We start from the raw sequence: 24,560 nt of genomic DNA on the forward strand, positions 1-24,560 counted from the left end.
CAAGTTTCGCCAGGGGAGGTTCAGACTGGATATTAGGAAAAATTTTTACACTGGAAGGGTTATTAAGCATTGGAATGGGCTGCCGAGGGAAGTGGTTGAGGCACCATCCCTGCAGGTATGCAAAAGACGGGTTGACATAGTGCTTAGAGACATGGTTTAGTGATGTGGTTTGTTTTGGTCAGAGTTAGGTTGATGGTTGAACTAGATGATCTTAAAGGTCCCTTCCAACCTAGACAATTCTATGATTGTATTCTATGATTTTACAGGTTATTTACTATTCCTGTGCTCTTCTGAACAATCAGACTTCTGACATGCTAACACTTATTTTTATAATAAATCAGTAGGGCTTCATTCAATCACAAATACATTCCCGTACCATCAACTGAACCAAGTATCTTTATTAATTTCTTTCATACCATTATTGTAGCCATGTAACAGTTACATATTCTGAAATATATACTAAAGACTCAGACGGAACTGTCACCTATCACACAACACACTTTTAAAGCTTTCAACAAAACAAGCTGACATTTTATCCACACAGTTTAAGTGGAAGAAACCGGGATGCATTTAAGGAAGCATTTAAGACAATCTTTTTGACCACTGGGTGCCACTCTTGTTCTGCGTAAAATAAACTGCCTGACACTCAGTCTTCTCAGTCTTGGTTTTTTTTCAGCTTTAATCAACTCTGATTCTTCTAAAAGGGGAGAAAAAGATGCAAGAATTTTGCAGAAGTTTCTATAAAGCACTTAGTATTTTCCAAAACTCTTTACTATTGCTTCTAGCCCCAAGAATGTAATTTTGAGAGAAGTCTAGCACACACAGACCATTATGGTATATGAAGGATTTCTTTTTTTTTTTTTTATGGTGAAGTCATCTAGTAACCCACTTACGCTGCATCTAAATCATCACATTCAAACGAATAGATACTTCCTGCAACTGTGCAGCCCTGTAGCAGTTTATTGCCATTGCTACCAACAACTTAATATTGAGTTTGCAAGGCCTCAAGACCTAGGCTTCACTTGTCAGGCTTGCTCTGAGCTTTTCTTGACCTGCCTGAAATTCTATTTTTTTTTAAGTCGGTGCAGTTTTAACAGCAATTTGTCTAGCTGACAAGGTGTCTGTAGCTAACTTGGTTTATTTTTGTTGATCTTTGTCTGATAAAGGCATAGTTTTATACAGATTGCAGTAACAATGAGTTATTCTATGTAGAATGATATATTTGTGACTAACACCATGATGCAGTATACAGAAACACAAGCCTGGTAGAAAAGCAGGCACCTTGAGAAGTGGAAACACAGAATGTTGCATTTTGAAGTACAGCCATGAGATTACATTCTTAGATTAGACTGTTAATATTTCAGTCATACTAACAATTAATTCTTGTCTGAATATTTAAGGTGAGTTTCATCCTTGTCCAAAAAAATTTGAGTGTAACACTATCCCGTGCACTTTATTTATCACAGCAAATAATATCATATCAAACATCACTGCAGGCATCTGTGTGCTACAGACTAAAAAGCGCTCACAGAAATGAATATAATCTGTGATAGAAATACCAATTCCTCAGTCCAGCTGAGGTCAGAACAAGGCTACACTAAATTTCACAATCCCATTATCCACCCCAGCAACCTTTAAAATGGCACAGGTGACATTCCACTGTATTGTCGCCCCAAGGTATTTGCTTCTGTCACTGCAGAATTAGGCCAAGGAATCCTCTGAAGTCATATAAAAAGTGCGACTGATTAGGGAGATGCACTAAATTACTTACAGTCCCAGGCCAGCATCCTGAAGATGCTATCATTATTTTTCCTATCCTTACTAAACAAATACTAAAATACAGACTTTCACGGCATACCGTTTATTTAATTTGCCCTTCAAACAATACAACCAGAAACCACTTTTGCACTATCATGTTTTACTTCAACAGATGCCCTTCCCCACGTTCCTGTCATTTCATTGCTCAGTTCTAAAGACTGTTTTGGTAAGAAAGAGAAATTCCCTAAAGAATCCCAGCCTATGCATGGCACTACTTAAATCCTTATAAAGTACCTGTACTCAGGCTGCCGACTTATCGGATGATCGTCCCTTGACCATCTGTATCCTGATTCATCCTGCAAAACATACATGCAAAACAATTGTGTGATGTGTATCTCAACAGTTAGTTGCCAAATGGTACTTATTCACAGCAAAACCAAAGCATTTTAATGAGCTAAAAGAAACTATTAAACACTCACAGCAAAGTTCCTCTCAGTTTATTCGCTTTACCACATTCCTCTTATTTTCTTCCTCTAATAATACTAAAGAGAGCAACTTTGAAATGCTGCACAAAACACAAAACCTACAAAAATTTCCAAACTATATACAGGGGCCCTGACTTAAAAAAAAGGAATTTTTCCTCATTGAAATGTACATTATCATCACCAGCTTGAAATAACAGAATTTCAAACAGCTGGGTTGGAGGAAGCAGCAGTAATGACCTTTCAAAAGGAGCATAAATTTTGTATTTAAGTGTAGCTACTCAGAAAAAAAAATGCATTCAATATCACAACAGAATTTAAATCAGTAAATAACTGCGTGAATTAGAAGGATAGGCAGACAACATTCAACAAATTGCATGTGCAAGGACTTGTTAAACAGAAAGATTTTGCAATCATTCTTCTATTCATACAGAGGACTTCTGGCCACTTCTGTTTTTCCAGTTCAGACTCTAAGCTTTCCACAGAGCTGGACAAGGGCCCTTTTCTAAGTCAACAGAGTAGCCACGAACCATAAGAAGCAGCAAACAGGTATTGCCATAAATCACAAGTCTTAGAAGCACAGTAAGTGCAAAAAAGCAGCAAGTATGAAAACCTTTTTCTATTCATTCTATTTCAGTTCATGAGAACAGCAGCAAGAGCAATGTTCTGTCTGAAATAATACTTGAATTGTTCAGTATTCAAGCAGCAATAAGAAGATAAAAGTCATAAAAATGTGAGAAGAATCACCTTACGTACACCTCGGTGTGGAGGGCCACTTCTTCGCTCATGGGAGAAACTGCGACCCTCTTCATAGTCTCTGTACTCAGCGTGACCGTAATCATCATACCGACTGTAATTCCCATCCCCAGGTCTCTCCAGCAGTGGTGGTTTCTTGGGCACAATGTTTACTACTCTATGGTAATCATCCTAAACCAAAAAAAAACCCAACCCAAATCATATTGCTTTTAACAGCTGGAAGCCTGAGTGAATATACAATAGTTAAAAAAAACAAAACAAACAAAAAACCAACCAAACAAGTTATTTCAATGTATGGGACTATAAAAATCTTAAAGCTGAAATAGCACAGGGGGACAACAAACATTAAAAATCATGCCAGTCTGATGGTGGAATAACTTATAAAACCCAATTGGATACCATTCAGATGCAATTCTTAGGCATTATAAGTTTTATTATTACGGGAAAATTGTCAACATAGTTTAAGTTCCTTTTGAAAGGTTAAAGCAGTAGCATTAGCTACTTTCTACGCATCAGCTACTTTCTTTTTTTAAGCATTAGCCACATCAACTTCTAAGAGACTTTTACGTTAACTTAGGAATTCAATACACAAAGTTACATCTGTAAGCCTGTAAAACAAAGAGCCCATTTGAAAATACTACCAATTTTCTTAATGTCAATAACATCCTCCACACTATGGAGATTATAATCCTTGCTTCATAATCTGAATAGATAAACACCTTCTCAATACAATGCAGTAGGTGATCTGAGGATTCAGGTGACAGAGACAATTTTAACACACTCAGTTTTTCTTTTAATACAACTTTTGAATAGCATTTTGCTAGAATGCAAAATTAATTTATTTCCTTCAGATAAAATGTCATACACCATTTATCTATTACAGAAATCCTTTGTTTATTAAGTGCAAATTGCACAGTTGCAAAACATACAAATCCAGGTTTTTTTTCAGCCAGCTGAAAACAAAAAGGAAATGAAAGCATGAATGCAAGATCTTGTATTTTAAGTCTTCTTCCTTTACCAAGATATTTTTTCTATGTATGTTTCTATTTTTTCAATTCTTAAAAACACAAGCTGTAAATGCAGAGACTTGAGTCAGCATGTGCAATTTGGAGGTGAGGAGAAGGACACTCAAACGAGTTTTTTCAATAGTAATAGAAGTCACAATCTAATGCACCAACAGTCGCAGTTCCGAGGTATTAACCTATCAGCAGATGCTAAGCATGTTCATAGATCGAATAAATTAATTCCATTTTAGTTGTCTACTCAAAATTAAGTCAGACCTCTGCAGGTAGATACAGATACAATGACAAAGATTTACAAGGACAAAAACTGCCTGTCAACTGTCTTGCATCAGCAGAGCTGTACAAGAAGGAGCTTCATACCCTTTCACTAAGGCGGACAGACACCAGATTTTGGTTTGCCCAGCTACCAGGGGTGTTGTTTTGGTGCAGATGGATAGTATTGATTGTGATAAATGAGTGTATTCTGCTAGTCCCTTCATCCCCAGTTCCAAACACATGTACTATGAAGTTAGCATTGAATAATCTAGTTAATTCTTGCATCAAAATGAGTGTATCATATCTTTTAAATTTTAAAGTAAATTTTTATAATGCATATTCCATGAATTCATCCCTGGACAGCTTGAAAGACTAAAAGAATTTACGAATGTCATTGTTGCAATGGTTAAATTAAATTAGCAATGTGTTAGTCAAGTCAAATGTTGATTAAAAAAAAAGAAATCTGTGAAAATAAATTCTGTCTTTCCTTGTGTCCTATTTCTGATAAGTATTTTGGAGAAGTAGCTGAATAAATACCCTGTGCAAATTTCTCCGATTTCCAGTTTTCTGAAAATGCAGAAATTTTGTTGTTACCTGTAAAGAGAGTTTAAAACATCACAGAGCAGTCAAACACCAATACGCTGCTCGCTAGAGAAGACTATGTAACTTGTTACCAAGATACCAATGCTTGTACACTTCCAAAACGAGCTGAAAATATGGTAGAGGTAACCCAGAAAGTACACTACATCAGCTATGATATTATTCCAACATTTAAAATATTTAACAGAAAAGCCAATTAAGAGGCACAGGTACATCAAATACTAGTTTACCAAATGTACATCGCACAGCATGTAAATAGAAATATCTTAAAGATCTATTTAAGGTGTAGTAGCTCAAAAAACAAAGCTACAACCTGTTTTCTTTCTTCTTTACAGACTTCAGACACAGAAGAAAAAAAAATAGTAAAATAATATTAACCAACTCCTTGGTACAGAATTTATTTCTGTCAGCATTCTAAAGTTATTCCACAGCAGAGTAAGCATAGCTTCTGTGTTTGCTTTTACAGGCATAACACAATAGAACTCTCCAGTCTACAAAGTAGATTTCCATCAATGCTCTTCTTGAAAGCATTTCCCTTGCAAGGCTCCAAAACACAATTTCTTTGGCAAAGATGTATTTTCAACATTTGTTATGAACACTTCCTTCTATACTGTAAGCATCATAATGAAAAACTGCATGGGTGACAAGAATAATACTGAAACCAGTCATTTTACCATCTCATGTCACCTCAAACAGGTATTAATGTAAAGAAAAAAAAAAGTCTGGGGGAAAATATAACATAGTATATGGCCTTTGGTTCTCCAGAAGTTATTAAGAAACCTGTGTTTTATAACACAAAGAATTACACCAAAAAATCAATTTATCAGAATACAAATATTCTCAAACATGTTCAACAGATTTGAAAAAAAAAATACAATATTTAATTTTGTAGGCATCCTATTATCTCTTGCAGATGCATTTGCTAGATTGCTGGCTTATATGAATGAGAAAATAATGGAACTTGGGGTACACTTGGAACTTAACTACGTACAAAAATCCAGCCCTGATGGTATAGAGGTATAGTATAATGGCATAATGCTAGACAAATATACTATAGACTTACGTCAGGATGAATCCTTGGAGGGAGACGTTCTCTTGGAACTCTGTCATAGTCATATCGCCCTTCAGACCACATTTCATCTCTTCGATATGCCACTAAAGACAATAAAAATCCAATTAGCCAAAACCAGACTCACTCAAATAGATGAAAGGATAGTGAGCATAGAAATAAAGGTTCCCAGACTTCTCCCAATACAATGTATTATGCACAAGCCCCGCACATACACCTTTTTTTTTTTTAATTAGCCCTTTGAAAATTAAGTCTATGCAGTTATAGAAAGTAATTATTGAACTTGAAGTGAAAATAACTCTCGGTATTTGCAAGAACAATTGAACAAATGGAAATTAGTGCTGTATAATCAGTATAATTATAGGACTTACAGATACTATAAACAGCACTATTGAAATATATGCACATTGCAAATACCAGCTTATATATACCTTATATCAATTTCAATACTGCTCTGCTAAAATTAGGGGGCTTTTTTAAAAAAAGATTTCAACTATTTATTAGATTGAAGAATTTCTACTTTCTATATAATATAGCAACTTTGATTGAATTATTTCATCATCTCAACCATCTAGAAACCCATTAAAACACAACACATTAGTTAGTACAAAGCTCTGTGTTTTGAATACACTAATGAAATGCATTCTTCACATGCAGATTTTTCTTGTTTTAAATTGGGAGCCAGCACAACACAAAAATTCCTCGTTCCAGAGAAAGGTGACTTTCAAAGTCAAAATTGGTAATAAATACAGGTGGAAATAAAGCATTGCATAAGAGATTCTAGTCATGCTGTGTTAGACAACATAAACTTGAGGAGCTGAAACCTTTCTGATAATTACAAAGGTGACAAACTATATCTCATTGAAAACAGATAAGGAATTGTTAGAGTTATGTTTTTCAAAGTTGCCCTTCACAATGGCAGTTCTAGCTATTAAAAAAAAAATCAATAAGAAGTAGAAACAGCAGGACATATTCAGAAACAGAAATGCGTAACTATCTACTTGCACAAAATAAAAACACTTAACTGGAAATAGACTTATGAGGCTATATAAAAATATTGATTATTACAGATGTTAAGAATCAACATGACAAAGGGTTTATTAACTGTAAACAGGGGTAGCACTAAGTCAGACATGTATTTCTGTAAAAAATGACAAACTCTCACATACTTACTTTTTGGTCAGTTTCAGCAACACTGATTCTGAAGATCCATTCAATTACCTACAAAAAACAAACTGAAATTAGCAAAAAATGCATGTATACTCATAAGTACACTTTTTAAAGTAAACCAGGCATTTAAAACTTGAATCTTTCGACTGCCCATCCCCCATGATCTGTCTGAAGAGTAATTCACTACACTCAATTAAGAAAGAATATTAATTACTCAGCTGAATTCACAGTATCAAAAAACTTCCTGTGACAAAGTATTAACACTTTCCTAATAAATTCCATTCTTCATCTTTTACTCACTGTCTCAAGTCTCAGTTTTATTTTCATTTGCTAGCAAAAGCTTTTAGAAACTACCGTAACTGCTTTCTTAAAAAAAAAAAAAAAAAATCAGAAAAATATCTGATATATTCATTTAACTTATATTTATTTAACTGTCTTTCAATATCATTAAGTAGAAAAAAATAACACTCAGTTGCATGTGATGAGAGGCTAATGAAAAGTTCGATGTACCAAATGCTTTTCCTTTGGTAATAGATATAAAATCCTGATGAAGCAGCTCTTTCCTAACTATAGTAAGCCTTTATGTTCAGAGATTTTGACCCTCCCATTGGTACAAACGAATCAGAGTATCTTCTTAAAACTCTGTTCCATTTTATAACAGGCTTGACCTTAAGTACGATCCATAACCAAGACACAGGAGTAGTCTGATGTAGCCACAAAAGCTGACTAAACCAACAGAGTTTGGTTAGTCCTGGTTTTAGTAAGGATAAGAGCTAGAGTGTTTGCTGTCCCCGTCCTCGCCAATGTGCTCCAATTAACAGTTACTAATTCTGAAACCACTGCTCATGTTGTGCTATTTCTTGGTCAGACATATCCACTAGAAGCACCTTCCTGGCACTTTCACACTAACTGCTTCAGCTTTTCCTCATTCTCTATTTCAGCGACTTTTGCTAAAGCCTTAAAAATTCATACTAGGGGCAACACGTGCATTAACTGTTATTAGGCCAACCCTGTGCCCTCTCCTTCCCACGTCACAGGGAGGATGCTCTATGTGCTCCGACACTGTCCCCTCAATCCTCTTTTCCTCGCATCTAGAATAGTACCTGAATTCTCCTGGGTTGCATGTGTACTTGGAGGGGGGGTACAGAATTAGCCGAGGCAAGACAAAATCATTACACGATCTTTATCAAAACACACTGCCGCTGGTCCCTCAAGCCCACACAAGATGCAAAAAAGGTAGAGATGGACCATCACAAAACAGACAGACTGAAGAAAAAATGAATGCACAGTTATACCAGACATGAAGTAAGTATGAAGGTGGGAAAAAAAAGATTTCTCAGAAGTCAGAATATTTTGCATATAGAGAAATGAAATGAAGAAATCAGACAGAATCAATCATCAAGTACATTCCTCAAAATGCTGGCAAGGAAAAAAAGTAGAATGAGACCAATTTTCTATAGAAGACTAAACAGACAATTTCGAGCTGGGACAATGAGAGAAAGCAAGGATGCATTTGAAAATACCAGAAGAAAAAAAGAGAAGTGTTTAAAGGGAGGAAAATGCATTTCCCAGCATCTTGAGCACATTTCATCTGCTTCTACAGAAAAAAAAAATGTTTCCATTTCTTAAATGTTGTGACCTAACACAGCTTTAATAATAGCCATGAAGATAGTAAACTCTTCGGATCAATACAAGAAGATTCCATTAACATGGGCTTAAGAGATCAAACCTTGCTTACTACGCTGTATTCAGTCATCTGTTCTGTCACTACAAAGTTGTCCTTAAACAAAGGTTGAAAAAAAAAATAAAAATCTACTTTTATTTCACACCTAACACTGTTGTCACTCACATTGACTATTTTCTATTAGCATATACAGCACAGATAGTTGTTGATATTTCTTTATATTTATATAACATATAATCACTCGCTATATTAATTTAAACAACCTCTTCTTGTTTTTGGTTAGAGGTGACTGTTTTCCCTAAAGCAAGGTCTTTATTTTCTCAAATAAAGCCACTACAGCGTATGCAGAAGCCATTCTATTACCGCAGCGCAAGCTGCTCTGCTGTGGCCAGGTGCCAAGAATGGGTTTGCTTCGATTATCACAGCACTATGTCTTACTCTCTGCTAGTAACTGAAGTAATATAAAAAGAGTTTCTTCATCAGCCAGATTACCTGGGTCACTTAAACTTTAGATTTTTTTGTACAACTGGGTTTTCTTTATCAATCATTAACTTTTTATTCTTTTTTGCTTTCTAAATAATATATGCTAAAAAAAGCTGACACATTTGCAAAAGCACTCCAGGACTCGGCAATATTTTGTACACAGTTCTTGTTTACACTTATTTGTGACATTAACTTTCATCACGGCTAGAAATATCTACTTCTCCAGGATCCATGAATTTGCAGTGTGTGCTATCAACCTTCTGCAGAATCTACTTTTTTGTGTCAAAAACATACAGCTTTCTAACCCAGATGGCTACATCTTGCTGTATGTGAACAAAGCATAAAATTAATGCTGTGCTGTACAGTGCAGAGGCAGGCAGCTGCAGTAACCCTGTTGCTACTGGGATACATCTGGTTTTATACTGCTGCTTTGACAAACAGCAGAGGTGGACAACTGTGGGCCAGTTCTGTCTCTCTCGCATTTTGGAAAGATCTCAAAAAACGCTTAGATGCTTCTGTACTTGTAAGACCTAGAGAACTGCAACTTTTTAGAAACAACATAGCAAATTTTACAATTGCTGCTTTGAGGACAAAAAGAAACATAGAAAACACTACTTTTGCTTCCAACAACTAGAATCTGTATTGGATAGTGCTTTAAAGATATTCCAGTATCTCTTACTGGAAGGGAGGCAAGACAGATAAAACTGAGTTTGGGAATAAAAAAGTAACCTTCTCCTCCTTCCCCCATACTTGGGACAGGCAGAAAACACTGAATAGACACACTGACACAGACCTCTATTGTTAAGATGAAAACACAGAAGTGCAAGAGCAGAGAGAAAAATCTGCCACGACAGTACATAAACTACTGTGAGGAAGGCACCGAGAAAAAACGGGGATACAGAGAGAATCCCTCTCTTCCTAATAGCAAGTATTAGGCTATAAGATTTTCAAAATCAATTAGAAGCATGACTGCAACAAGTCTAGGCATATTAAATCTAGATACCAAATAGCCTGAAGGAAAAGGCTTTCTTCCAATATTTCCTGATCTGTTCAAAATAATTTTGACTTAAAGTAAGAGAAAGAAAAAAAAGGAAAAAAACCCAAAACTTAAGAGAGCACTGACCACAAAAGTCAAATTAACTCCTACCTCAAAAAGAAAAAAGGCCAGAAATGCATAAGCTGAATAAAATTATTAACAGCAGCAGCATTATGATGAGGATTTACAATCCTACTGGTTTGCTCTTCTTACCACATCATTCTAATATATCACTGGGAAGGAAAAGAAAGGGAGACAATGTGTTGGGGGTTACATGAGTACAGTGACTGATGCATTAGCGCTTATCTTTGCCTGAACACCTGCAGTTACCAACATCCCATCCTTCATCAGTGTCAGTGCTACCAAAAGAATGTTCTGCCAGGCTGATGGGGCTGCTCTGCTAGCAGCATCAATGCAAACACCTGTATGGATCACAGCCCCCACCGTGTCTTTCCATCTTGCAGCACAAACCTTTTGACAACAAAATATGTCAGCTCACCACCCTGGTGTCTTAACAGGGCAAAACTTCAATGCTTTCAACGTTTACACTTGAAAGTACCAACCAACTCTGAATGTTTCATCCAGGGAAAACAAATGTATCAAACCCTACTGGTTGCCTGCAGAGGTCCTGTGGACTTTCACACCTTCTTGTATATTTCTGACAGAGTCTTTGTTCCCTTGAAGCTCTAGACGCACCAGACAAAGAATTATTGTAAGACTATCCATGAAAACCTCTAACCCACGGTAAAGAGCCTACTAAACGAATACGAGTGAGAACAAAGAGCCATGGAGAGTAGACCTAAAGTGTTTAAGTACTAATAAAGACTTTAAATATATTACAGGACAGCCTGTTGTTAGGTTAAGTGTAGAAATTTATTCCGGACATTAGCTAAGGGACACACTATTGTCCTATTTATCTCTCTAGAAACAAAGATACCTACGCTACACCATCATACCCACAAGATGCCTCACTTCAAGTGTTTACAGTGTATATAGCCTCCCAATGTTCATTACTAGTTGTTAAAGTTTAAAATCACTCTCCAGGAGTAGTAACATCTTTCCCTTCAAAGCAAAAACGCAAATGAAACTGGAAACCCAAGTCTCCCGTCAGGCGCGGACACTAAAAAAGACTAAAAGATAAGATTTGCAAAAGCCACCCTCGGTGCCGACGGAGCAGCCGCCCGCCCAGCGGAGCGCATCCTTCCTCCCGCCCCGCCGCTGCCGTTCACCCCAACATCCGAGCAACCCGGGGGCGCCCGGCATCCCGCCCCACGCCACGGGGGCTCCGCTCCCAAAGCCCTCACCCCCGGGGGTTCCCCTCTCCCGGGACGAGCCTCACGGACGCTTCAGCCGCCGCTCCGCTCCTTCCCGCGCCCCGCAACGCCGACCGCCTCACAGGGCCGCCGTGCCGGAGCCCGCGGGCCGCGCCATCGGCTCCGACGCCACGAAGCGTGGCGTTCGCTCTGAGGAAGGGGGACGAGAAACAACCGGCTCCCCGCCGGCCACCGCCCGCCGCCGGCCCCGCTCACCCGCCGCCCGCTCCCACGGCGGGGCAGGCAGCTCCCCCGTCCGGCACCGCGCCGCCTCCCGCCGCTTCCGGCGCGCGCCACACGTTGCCGGAAACGCCCGCCTTCCTTCAGCCATGGCCACCGCCTATTGGCCGGGGCCCGTGTTGGGCGCTGCACGTCGGCGGAAGAGCGCCGCGGGGCCCGGAGGGAGGTTGGAGCGGCGGAGTTGCGGGAGGGGTGTCCCGTGGGCCCGTCCCCGTCCCGCCCGGGCCTGCGCCTTCGCTTCGTCCGGTGTCGCGTCGCACCATGGGCGGCCGGGCGGGCTGAGCCCCGCCGTGAGCGAGTAGGCCGGTGCGGCTGAGTAGGCCGCGTCTCCTCGAGCAGGTGGGTGGGTGAGCCCCCGCCCGGCCCGGCCCCGCCGGTGTTGGGCGGCGGCCGGAGCGGTTGTTTGCAGCCGAGGGGGCTGTTGGCCTCCCTTCTGGGGCTGCCGGGGAAGCGGGGGATGTTGGTGACCGCGAAAAGCTTCAGTACAACGCATGGAGGCTCCTGAGCAGCCTGCGGGTCTCCTGCCTGAGTGTCGGTTTGTGCCTGCCGAGATCTGAAACGGAATTGCTCGTCTCTGCTGGGTTGTGGGGAGGAAGGGGCGTCACTGAGTGAGTTACCTGGGTGTAGTTCTGGGCGAGACTAGGTGGAACCAAGCAGCTCTTCTCACATCTTGACTGTGCTGTCATTCCCATCGAAAAGAACCGTGTTGTTGAAGCTCTTGCTGTAGTTCCTGCAGGTGGCCTGTTTGCCCAGTCTTATTGTCCCAGAGTTTTTGTAGTTAGGTCAGTACCTAAGAGTAGTTTGATTCAAACCATGAATCCTTTTTGTGTGCATCTTTAGCTTGGGCAGATTGAAAGACTCTTGTACTCTTTCTGCTGAGAGCATCAGCTTTATTTACCAAATCCTAATCCTGTTTAATATTTGTTTTGTACTATTTAAGTGACTATGTAGACACAAAATAAATTATGCTCAAATAGCTTATTACCTGCCTCTTATGTAGGACAGAATTATAGCAGGAGGTAATAGCCTTGTCTGGGACCAAGGAGAATATGGGTTTGGTTTTCTACTTTACCACAGACTTTGGATTATAAGCTCGAGGCGAGCTCTTGCCACAACTAATGGTTTGTTGATTTGGGTCTAAGTTCTGTTGATACTGTTAAATCAAAGATAAAATATGGTGTTTTAAGGATCAAGATGGAATAACTCAAATGAGTCGGCCTGAGTAAGCCGTGTCTTGAGTAACTTACTCACACATTGTTTATACATACTTTAATTTAAAACAAATCTGACCTTGCTGATGTGTACTTAAAAACAAACAAACACAAAAGTTTGTGCTTAAGCTGAAATGTTGATATTCATGATAAGTCATGAAAATATCAGTAAGGTCAGACTCTACTTGACGCTTCAGAGGCATCTGAACTTGATTGGTGGGGTCCTTATATGTTCTGGGACAGAGTAGAGAAGCCAATTATTGAAATTGATCATTGTCTTCTCTTATGAGGTTCTCATCATGAGTGACAGCTGCTGCATTAAGCCTGTTGGATTCAAGCAAAACATACTTGTGTACCCAATAAATTTTGCAGGAAACTTAATCATTACTGACAGATGACTCTTGTCAAAGAATGGCTTCTTTTAGTTCAAGCTGTTGGAAAAGACGACAAAGATTGAATTCAAGAAGTCACAGTAATGAGGGACAACTCCATCCTGAAAGTTAATATATGACAATGATAAATGAAGGCGGCATTAATATTACAGAGAAGCTGTTGCATTAATGGGAGTTGTGTTCAACCCCATGGAGATAATGTACTGGCTTCCAGCTTTAAAGCACCAGGTAATACCCAGAAGATCAGGGAAGCCCCCTAAAAGCATTCAGTATAAAACAGAAATGTTTCAATTTGTTGGGGAGATCCATGACCCAATGATGAGTCCCCTGCAGCAAGTAGAAAGCTCAGATGTTTTGGGGATATTCTTGTGTTATGGGTAGGTTTTTTTTGTTAGCCTGTGAAATGAAAACCTATAAAGCAGAGAGACTGGTGATCGAGGAGAATGTGATGAAAATGTTAAACTCTTATTGGACGGCTCTATGAAGTTAGAAAGTTCCTGAAGCAAAAGGACTCTGAGCTCTGTAATGATGAGCCTTGAGATGAGATGTCTCATCTAGAGAGTTAGCTTAAAGCTGGAGTTGGCTTTGTTTTACCATCCCCCACCCCCCCAGCTAGAAAAAAAAACAATAAATGTGAAGCTGCTAGGGCAAGGTTGGCATCCATAAATGAAGAGGGAGGGAGGGAGCTATTGTTTACATGGTATTGGTACTTGGTATCCACACGGGGGCTTCATGGTGGTTTAAAAAACAAACGAAAGACTAATGTTACAGCAGAAAAGAATACAGCAGGTTATAGCACAATTAAAATTGACACATGATGTTCTGTTAAGGTTTATTGGTGTGGGAAGAATTGTGCCAGTAGTTGGATCTAAAATCACATTTATGCCACTGTATTCCCAACAGATAACCAGAAATCTGCATTTTAACATGCTCAAGCTTTTTGAGAGATTGCTTTTGGTAGAATATTATTTTTTAATGTTCTGCAGAAGTCTTAGTAAGGACCACCAGGCTTTTAAATAGATAGATGAATGGCCCAAATGTTGCCATTATGGAAACTTGTCGGTGTATCTGATATATGTAAACCATCCCAATGACCCTTTGGTATTTAGAAGAGAAAGTCCTCCTGCAGATCTGGGGAAATACTCTTTCCTGGAGCGGTAAATTTGAACCTTTGCTGTCTTGAACATGAGCATGGCAATAGCCTTACAGTTACTGTAATTCCTCTTTTCTTCAAGTTGTGCCTGTCTAGCGAGTCAGACGTTAAAAGTAAGAAATCCTGGCATAACGGTATTAAACAATATAAATTACTAAGAATATTTGGGCAGTTGGAGGAGTGAGACTATTTCACTTATATTTGCTGAAAATGGCAGTTCTGTAGCTTGCGTTCATTAATAATTTCCTATTGACTGAGCTATCATGCCTGTAGTAATCTTCACGGGACATATCACCCTCTCTTTGGAGGCTTGTGCTGTGGTGTTGCATAACACACAAGCTGATTGCTCTCCGGTCGTGCCATCCTCACTGGCCTTTGTTAATTTGGGGCCTGCTTGGTCTCCTGTTACAAGGCGCTCTCGCTTCTCTTGTCTTTCAGGCAGAGTTAAATTGCTGTCTGCAGCCACGTGAGGTTCACCTCGGCTGCTTTCTCCTCCGCTGCTGCAATATATTGGCACCACTACGGTGGCTCCTACCGAATCCTTTGTATCCACCGTACATCTGGATAACTGCACTTCGGGCCATCTATCCGTGTGGCACGTTGCCAGCTCAGTCTGGTTGGGCTTGTCAAGGATACTAATGCCAAGCAGCAAGGAATCTGGGATAATGAATCCCGTCTGCGTAACACCAGATGCAACGTGTGGCCTTTATTGCAAATTTATTCTGTTTTCATTTGCTTAACCTTTATGTTGCCATTTCTGCTCATGCCAAAAAAATACAGCCTCTGAACATGGAAGAACTCAAAATTGAATCAGTTGGAAATTGCCGCTCGAATGAATTGTGATACAGTAAGCTTGCAGGAGAGAGAAGCAAAAACACTTGGATAATCAGCCTCTACTGGGAATGTCAGGTCTTCAGATGACTGAATCATGAAATGCCAGAAAATAACCACAGCCGGATTAGCGTGTGATATTAGTTACTTGGTTGGCGCTGGGCCAGGCAATCTGCTCAAACTCACTACCCAAAAGGGCCCCTAAGAAACTGCCGGGAACTATGATGGATGTTGATGTCTAATACTTGGTTTCTTTCATCCCTTCATCAGCTTTTGTCTGCATTTGTAAAATGAGTTGATCTTGCTGAAGAAATGGCTTGATCCTCAGTTAGGAATTGGCTATAGGTGCCAAGAAGCCGGAATAAGGGTGCAGGAAAGTGGATAAGTAGGTAGGGAATGGTTTTGCTGTACTATTTGACGTGCCCTCTCATCAGGGCTGTGCTTTATTCTGATCTTAAATTTTATTCACTTAACTCTTGGACCAAGCTATAACTATAGAATGGATTGGAGGGAAGAATTGTTTTGCACAGACTTTAGCATCACTTAAAATTTTGGGAATTGTCCAAACATGAGGAAAAACATAGGCTGTTCTTTTTCAAGTTAGTTCAATTACTCTTTACCTAGTACTGGAAGACCTGTATGCAGTTATAACCAGGTGTTTGAATTGATTCATTGTTTCTAGGCGTATTCTTGGCTACTTTGTTTCAAGAGCTTAAAAGAGATTGTAATTAAAATGGCTTTGAGATTTCCCTGGTTCCTGCCAGTGTAAGAGCTGCTTGATCAGGAGGAGGAGAGGGGGTGCCTCTAGGGGAGATGCTGTCTGTGATCAGCTCTGCAAGCTGCAGTCCCAGAGCAGTGTAGAAGCCTGACTGATAGATACAAGAGGAAATTCTTGCTGCTTTAGCAGCCGAGATACGTTATTAAAGACAATGCAGTATCTGTTTTCACCCCAATAATTAGGACTCTGTTTAGGGAAGCACCCCCACCATCCCCCTTTAACTGAGTGTAGTTTAGTCTGTGTCAAATGCAGCTGAACTCAAATTTGTATACAGAATATGCAGCTACTTGAACAAACATCATTAATTTCAGATATTGGCCAGAATGTTTAATAAATGGTGATTACTTGTTTCTTTCTGGACCGAAACCTTTCTTTACTGTACAAATCATCAGAGGCTTCTTTTAAGTAAACTAACTTGACTGTTTGTTTTTTTTTTTTTTAATTATTATTACAAATTGACTTGCATACAGCAAAAACATGGTTTGGATCCATCCAGGGGAGGGGGAAAGAACATATGTCTTCTGTAGCACGTGAAGGCAAACGCTAATTTCATGTAAAATAATGAAAGGGAAATGAAAGCTATGCTTTCCTGCAATTTTGTAGTGACCATCTGGGCTAAATTTGAAAAACATCTTTTAAAAAGTCTTGCAACTGTTTTATAACTGTTGGCTTTGTTGAATACAGTTTAATTCTTCTCTCTTTCTCCTTTCATCAGAAAAATGAGTGGTGGGTTGGCACCAAGCAAAAGCACAGTGTATGTGTCCAATTTACCCTTTGCTTTGACAAACAACGATCTGTACCGGGTAAGTTTTTAAGATCTGTGGTATGCAGATTGAACTTGTTGACAACAATTTTGAGTGTAAATACAATACTGATCTATGTCTCTTACTTAGAAATGTCTGTCTTGATAAATCTATTACTAATGAAATGCAGTTGTCTACTGGTAAATCTCTTTATTATTTTTTTTGTTTTATATTTCAGATATTTTCAAAGTATGGCAAAGTTGTCAAGTAAGTGACCTGATACGGCCTACTATTTTTGTAGCTTTCATTTTATATATTTGATGTCTTTGCTTCACTTGAAAGTCTTGTGCTTTTTATAATTTAAGTATGAATGTGGAGCTGTATTGAAGTCCTGTTCATTTTTAATAAAGTAGAAATTTAATTTAACAACTGGAAGTTCTTGCAGTTACACGGTGTAAGAATATTTGCCTTGGGTACCAGTTTTGCTAACCACTTCTTAAGAGCAAGTTGAATGTTGTTACATACCAATGGTCTTTTCTCTGAAATAGTTGAAACAATATTCTGCTGGTAAGTGTTGTTCCCCTTCCCCTGAACACTGCCTGGGCCACAAGTGGATAAGTGTAAAACTGGGAGCTTCTACTTCTGTGAACTAGATGTCACTATTCCCACAATTGCAATGTACAATTCCACTATTTGTGGCTTTAGAGGGATTTGTTATTTTGACTGCTTAGCATTACATTTAAGATCAGACGTAAGGCTTTATAGTAATGGCTTTTAGTATGTGGCGTATTCATGAACGATACTTGTGAATACCTGCCTCTGTTTAAATGATAGAAAGCAATGCCACAGGAAGGAATTTGCTGTTTCATTTGGTTTCTTTATTTTTTTAACTGGTCAGAATAACAAGACCCAAGACTTCAGCTTTCAACCCTATACCAGCAAATATCTACTCTAACTTTTAGTAGCTGCTGTGATAATCTGTGAGATACAGAGCTAAATTAAAAGTTTTTGAAGTCTCGGTAGTATGTCAGGTGACAAATAGCAGGAAATGCCAAATTGCAACTTTAGAAAAACATTTGTTTTAAATTGACTGAGAGGAAAATCCTTACGTAGGGCTCTGGCAGACATGCAGTGACCAATACATCTGGGCATCTACAGTCTCTATTGTTTCCAAGGTGGGGTGTCTGACCTGTTCTAGTCAAGTGCTGAATTACCAATTTAGAAAAATCCTGAGCAAAGGTTGTAGTAGTGCTGGTGTTTAATATCCATTGAGGGGCCTGTTCTCCATGAATTTGACACTTCTGACCTCCCTGCTATCCTTTGCTAATGTTTCTGTACTCTGGGTGTTGGGGGTTGGGGTCTCCTACTGTCTCAGCTTTTCAATTTGTTTGATAGAAGGATGAGAATTGTATGAACTACTGTCTGTAGGGTGCATTGCTTATTTTAAAGGTGTTGTAGCAGCATTCTCTCTTTTTTCCTTTATTAATAGTTTCTAGTGTTTTAGTTACTCTTTTTTTGATTGTCATAAACAATAGTAATGGTGTTTTCAGATGCCTGTGCAGAAGAAATCCTGCACTGCATCCTGTGTGAAAATAGCTAATTTAGAGCTTGCAATTCTGTCTGCGTAGTTACTGTTTTCCTCCACCTATGTATTTTTTTTGCAAAAAAAATCACTTACCGATACCTAATTTTTCCTGACATCTTGTCTAGTCACTGCCAGAAGTTAAACCAAATGCAAAGAGTCACAGAATACACAGAATGTGTGAAATACTACCATACTTTGCCCCTTTGTAAGCTGACCTGACTATAAACAGTGCAGATACAAACTGTGGAATTCTACTGGTATTCCCATTTCGTTGTGAAACTGAGGCTAGGAAGGATTAGTTTTCCTATTTGTAACTAGCTATTAATTCTAAAGAAAAATCTTTTCAAATATTAGTTGGATTTCTGTAGGGTCTTTGTTCAGGGACTTTAAAAATCTTTGCAGAAAGCTTTGCAATGTTATCTAGGTCAGATTTAACTTATTTAATTAAGCTTTAACAGACTTCTTTTGAAGTGTTTCTTGACTCAGCAAAATCATGCTGACTTTTCTTCCATACTGTATTTCCCACCCCAATATATCCTGACTATTATGGTTTCAGCTCAGTTTGTTCAGTGAGAAATCAGACTTCCTAGGGCTCCAAGAACTTGCTGACTTGTCACGTGATTTGTCACGCTTTTTTCTTTCTATGCTTGTGTTTATTAACTGGAATGCTCAGTATCCCAATTAGAAGCCTCACAGTCATATTAGGGTTCTGTCAACTCTTGAAAGAGTAACTTGGTGAAAGAATTAATAGAATTGTTCTAAGGTCGGTTTTATTGATACTTCAACTCAGTGCATTCAATTGGACACATTCTTGTCCAACAGGCTTTGGTAGAAAAATGTTCTAATCTCTTACCTTCTGTGCATGTATTTGGGAGGAAATTGGGCTTGCTTTATTGAGCTTTTATTTTATACACTTTTTACTGTGTAGGTCACCTGTTACTTACACAGGTTTTCTGGTATGCCTTCTGCATTGAAGTGGAGTTTGGATTTTTTTTTTGTTTGTTTTTTTAATGTCCTATTACTTCTTGCAATTTTGGTTTGCCTTATAGGTGAACCTTGTTCTGCCTGTGATGAACACAGTGAGGAGTTTATTCCCTGCTTTTTAACATGTAGTTTTACTTTCATGTACGTGCAGACTGGCATCCTGTTTCCCAATGATTTCTTATTTTTAGGGCTAAATACAATTGACATTAAGGTTGAAGCAATTGAGCTTGTGTGGGCTTTCCCCACCTTCACCTCTTGTCATTCTTTTTCTTTGTTGTTTTCTTTGTCTACTGGGTCTAAATCTTTCTTGAATTTCTCAATATGCTGCTGGAGCTGTTGATTCCAATGTTAGACTGAAGATTTAACTTTGTACGTCATGTAAGATAAGACATGTATTCATAACTTGTTTGCATTCCAGTTAGTGATATTTGTAGAATAACACTGCATACACTTACCATTTCCTATCTTGAACCTGTTTAGCTGGTTAGTCCTACAGAAACATAGACTACTCTGTTTGGATGCAGTTCAGTACACTGTGTTTTTCAGCAATGACAGCAATTGTCAAGATTACTCCTGAATTTTAATTTCACCTGCAGTATGTGCAGCTTCCTCCAGTTATGTTGTCTGCAAATCTGAAGAGTATGTCCTCTGCTCTTCAAGTCATCCAAGGGAATAATGAATGATACTGAACCCAGAAAGACCCCATATTTTTTTAAAATCTTCTCCGCTCTACCTGTAAACATGTGGCCTGCTTAGCTGTTCCTTTGAATTTCTGTTTAATTTGCCTTTCTATTTTAAAATATACTTTATTTCCTCTTTGCTGTATAACAAAGGTAAGATCCCACGGAGATCTTTAAGGAAAAAATGTCTGAAGTAATTTCAGTGGATGTATAATGTGGTTATATGTTTTCAGAGTTACTATTATGAAAGACAAAGACACCAGGAAGAGCAAAGGAGTTGCCTTTATTTTGTTTTTGGATAAAGAATCTGCACAAAACTGTTCTCGAGCACTTAATAACAAACAGGTAAATTGTGTAAAGTTGTTACGGTAGGAGGGTTGGGTTTACAGCCCCAAAATATTTACCTTTTTTTCCAATTTGCTGTAGTTATTTGGAAGAGTAATAAAAGCAAGTATTGCCATTGATAATGGAAGAGCAGCAGAATTCATTCGCAGGCGTAACTACTTCGATAAGTCTAAGTGTTACGAATGTGGGGTGAGTAAAACCAAAAAGGAACTACTGTATTCCAGCTTGTTTTTTCTTCAATTTGGCCATTCCTAATCCTCCCCATGGTGTTAAAATATATTTTTTTTTTCTGTTGATGCTATCAACTTGCATAGCAGTTATAGCAGTTGTACCATTTTCAAGAATGATAACACCCCTTTTGTCTTTTATTTGGGATTTGGGGGTTGGAGGGAAATATGTGCTTATAGTTGCTGCTTAACAAGCTGATGAGCAGACAGAGCCAAGTATCAGTATAAAGCTGTATGAGAAGGAAAAACTCCTAATCTTTGCTTCAAAATACCTGCTTTTGCTATGTCTTTGGAAGATCGTGATATAGTTGGCAGTTAAATATTAGAAACAACTGGTTTTACACAGACCAAGTATGTCTTAAATTTTAGGCAATTCCTCACTTCTCCTTGATATAATAACATCGGAGATTGCAATTTGGATAGTATTTAATATCAAATACAAACTTGATTTATATTGATAACAGTTTTGAGCAAAATTATTGACTCACTTCTATTTATTATACTGTTAATGCTGAGGTGTATATCTTGTCTCGAACATGAACTGTGCTGTAGTGTATTCAGCTATTGCAGCATCCAAAGAAAATCTCCTTTGCTCATAGCTTGTTCTCAGTTTGCAGTTAAACATGCGTATCGCCACCAATCTCCATGTTTCCATGGCAAGCTTAGAGAGAAGAGTTTGTCTTCTGTGTGCTAATTCAGCATTTAATTTATCTTACTAATTGCTTCCATTTTTTTTTCCCTGTGAACTGTTACATTAACTTTCCTCATGATATGTTTTAACATATAGTTGTTTGTAATGGTCTCTGTTAAGCAGTATTTCTTTTTCTCCAAGGAAGCAGGACACTTAAGTTATGCGTGTCCTAAAAATATGCTAGGAGAGCGGGAGCCACCAAAGAAAAAGGAAAAGAAGAAGAGAAAAAAAATAGTTGAGCCAGAAGAAATGTATGTATATTTATTTACATGTTAATACTTCTTTTAGGCAACTTTTTCATACTGAACACTTTAAATAAAGATCTATGTATTTTTCTCTCTCTGCACTGTGAAGTGAGGAGGAAGAAGAAAGTGAAGAGGAAGGAGAAGACCCTGCTCTAGATAGCCTCAGCCAAGCCATAGCTTTTCAGGTACAAAATTGAAGCACTGTGTGTAGTTCCATCTAAACATGAGGAGGAACTTCTTCACTTTGAGGGTGGCAGAGCAATGGAACAGGCTGTCCAGAGAGGTGGTGGAGTCTCCTTCTCTGGAGACATTCGAAACCCACCTGGGCATGTTCCTGTGCAACCTGCTCTAGGTGAACTTGCTTTGACAGGGGGGTTGGACTAGATGATCTCCAGAGGTCCCTTCCAACCCCATATCATTCTGTGATTCTGCCTTTGTTATTTATTATTATTTAAATACAACTCCCTTTTTTCAGCTGCTTTTCAAAAGCTCTAAGATAACCGTAAATCTGTCCATTCTGTAGCACTTAGGGCCTTCATGCCTGATAGTAGTTGGTGACTGTTGTTGGTTTCTTCATATTGTAGGCGTGTTCAGTTTTTGAATTTTTGTGGTCTGGTTTGGTTTTTTTTTTAACTGTTTCACTGTTGCTGTGGTTTTGCATTGCAATTCTTTCTTTCCTTCAAGCTCCTTTGTTCTTTAATTTGCTCTCATCTCTGCTGTGATGCTCCATTAGGTTTTTGGTCCACAAACCCCTCCTAAATATGTTAACTGAGCAGCTAGAAAAATAGTCATGTATCGATGATCAGGTACATCCTCTGCCCTCACTCACTAGGAAACAACATCTATTTCTGGAGCACTCCCTTTGCCTGATAGAGTCCATCACAGTCTCTAATAGAACTTTTCTCTCAAAACATATTTAATGCGGATTTTGTTATGTAGATGGATAGTCTGAGAGCTGTATTACTGTCTTCTTTAATATGGCTTTTTCAGGCTTTTGCTTCACTACACAGAGCAAGCCTGAATTGGTGTTCAAATTTCATGGCTCCCTAGTCCTCAGCTGTACCCCGTGTGCTCCTGTCTCCCCAAAAAATCACTCAGAGTTTCTGCGATAACTTTGTCCTGAATATGGCTGTAATGAATGCAAAACTTTTACATGGTGTAGTCCAAAATAATGATGCAAATATGCACAGTTATACACACGCACACATTCAGAAAACCCTATAAGTTTACAAAGTAAAACCTACAAATGTAAACAAGCCAGGGAACATTCCCATTTCTCTCACCACCCAAAGATTTTCACTGGGATAGTGTATTTCCCAGTAGAAATGGGAAGCATTTATTTAAACCTTTAGTTGAGTAACTGTTACATCCCTGAAGACATTCATTCCCTGAACGAATGACTGCAAAAGACAGCAGATAGAAGACTTGTTAGTGGAACAAAACTGATTCAATGACATCAATTTAAAATGCAATTCATTCTTTGCTTCGGATCTCACCTGCTCTATAGTTGTGTATTTTGTTTGCCACGTGCAAAGTTCCTCTCTTTGAAAAGAGAGGGTTTTCCCTGTGGCCTGCATTAGTGCTGAAAACTTACTGTTTGCCTGTGAGAAACGTTTTCTAGTGCATTCATTGCGCAGTTTATGAGGAAATGGAGATAAATACTTTAGATTCTTGAACTTGTGAAATAATTCAATGCATATGAATAATTAGCATTATTATTTACAATGCATCTTAACTTTTCTTAATCCTAGCTAATGCTTTTCCTTCTTTCATTGTAGCAAGCCAAGATTGAGGAAGAGCAACAAAGGTGGACACAGACTGCAGGGGAATCTTCAATTTCAGATGATTCGAAACGTCCAAGGATTAAGAAAAGTGCTTATTTCAGTGATGAGGAAGAACTTAGTGATTGAAATGATATTGATTTATATGCATATGTAATATATATAGTGTACATTTTGTAAAGTGCTACAAAGTTATCTGTAATACAAGTTTGTCTTGGTGTTGAAGACTTTTATTGAAAATCATGTTGTAGTTCTACCCTGCCCCTCGAACCTCTCTCTTTTTGATACTTTTTTTCTCAAAACTTCACCCTTCAAGGCAGCTTCTTAAAGAGAAAAATGTATTTCTATGCTTAAATGCAGAAAAATATCTGGGAAAATGCTTCTTGCAGTTAGTATCTAGACTCAAACCCTGGGAGTGAAATCTTTCATAAGAGAATTTACTAAGATTTTTATTTTTTTTTTTCCCAAAGAGGAGTTCCTTTTAGGATCATTGTTAGCACCACTGATGCTTTATATATTGGCCTGTTTATTGCCTGTTGGAAGCAGTGCTTTAGTAGTACGTTAGCAGTATATGAGTCTTGCGCTAGCTCCTCTGCATAGGGTTGAATTTCAGCCTTAAGCCTTGTACCAGTCTTTTTATTCTTCATGCAGTAATATAATAAACTACTGTCACATAATCTTTGTTTGTGAAATCATTTTGGACCAAACAGTACATCTGTGTGCTTTCCAAAAGGATATGAAGGTGATGATCTTCTCTTACACACAGTTTCAGTCACTTGCTGTACCCTTTATAGTATCATATAGCCTATATACAATATAGGTTTTATAGGAGATGCAAGCTAAAAGCTATGTGGTGGGTAGTTCAGTCTTGAAACATTCATACTTAATATTTTTTAAAGAGTGATAGGTCTGTTGCTCTTACATTAAAATAGAGAATGGCCGTATGTTTTAAAAATGGGAATGTACATATATTTTAATATGCTCCAATCTGATCTTGAAAGTCTCTTTCTGTGACAGGCTTATACTGCACTGTTTCTCCTAACTGC

General features: G+C 38.5%; 2 protein-coding genes across 6 annotated transcripts in view; one reads left to right on the plus strand and one right to left on the minus strand.

Moving 5' to 3' along the window:
- PPHLN1 (periphilin 1) overlaps positions 1-11,838 on the minus strand; it is a 70,924-nt gene extending 59,086 nt beyond the window's left edge. Inside the window, exons 1-6 of one of the 4 annotated variants that reach the window (XM_014964243.1) lie at positions 11,620-11,838; positions 7,116-7,163; positions 5,937-6,028; positions 4,811-4,867; positions 2,988-3,167; positions 2,053-2,114 (exon numbers count right to left, since the gene is read on the minus strand). In XM_014964243.1, the coding sequence (XP_014819729.1) occupies positions 2,053-2,114; positions 2,988-3,167; positions 4,811-4,867; positions 5,937-6,028; position 7,116 (392 nt within the window). In that variant the 5' untranslated portion in view covers positions 7,117-7,163; positions 11,620-11,838. The remainder of the gene's footprint in view (positions 1-2,052; positions 2,115-2,987; positions 3,168-4,810; positions 4,868-5,936; positions 6,029-7,115; positions 7,164-11,619) is intronic. The other 3 variants (XM_014964242.1, XM_014964245.1, XM_014964244.1) reach the window with 3 other exon arrangements.
- Positions 11,839-12,012: 174 nt separating this feature from the next.
- Positions 12,013-24,191, plus strand: ZCRB1 (zinc finger CCHC-type and RNA binding motif 1). Of its 2 annotated transcripts, none has more exons than XM_014964280.1 (8): positions 12,013-12,207; positions 16,949-17,036; positions 17,215-17,243; positions 20,459-20,570; positions 20,652-20,759; positions 21,630-21,739; positions 21,843-21,918; positions 23,512-24,191. In XM_014964280.1, exons 2-8 carry the CDS (start codon positions 16,953-16,955, stop codon positions 23,641-23,643), a joined length of 651 nt encoding a protein of 216 aa, XP_014819766.1. In that variant the 5' UTR covers positions 12,013-12,207; positions 16,949-16,952; the 3' UTR covers positions 23,644-24,191. The 2 variants fall into 2 exon arrangements, with proteins under 2 accessions (XP_014819766.1, XP_014819767.1); XM_014964281.1 differs by lacking the exon at positions 12,013-12,207 and adding an exon at positions 15,092-15,844.
- The last annotated feature ends 369 nt before the right edge of the window (positions 24,192-24,560 follow it).

This window comes from Calidris pugnax, unplaced genomic scaffold, assembly GCF_001431845.1.
Source record: "Calidris pugnax isolate Ruff unplaced genomic scaffold, ASM143184v1 scaffold44, whole genome shotgun sequence".
In the NCBI taxonomy this organism is placed as follows: Eukaryota; Metazoa; Chordata; class Aves; order Charadriiformes; family Scolopacidae; genus Calidris; species Calidris pugnax.

Bases quoted from the DNA above. Each gene is read 5' to 3' on its own strand.
- ZCRB1 (XM_014964280.1), top strand. From the start codon at position 16,953: ATGAGTGGTGGGTTGGCACCAAGCAAAAGCACAGTGTATGTGTCCAAT. The intron at 20,760-21,629 runs GTGAGTAAAACC...TTTTTCTCCAAG, and splicing joins CTAAGTGTTACGAATGTGGG to GAAGCAGGACACTTAAGTTA. The intron at 21,919-23,511 runs GTACAAAATTGA...CTTTCATTGTAG, and splicing joins GCCAAGCCATAGCTTTTCAG to CAAGCCAAGATTGAGGAAGA.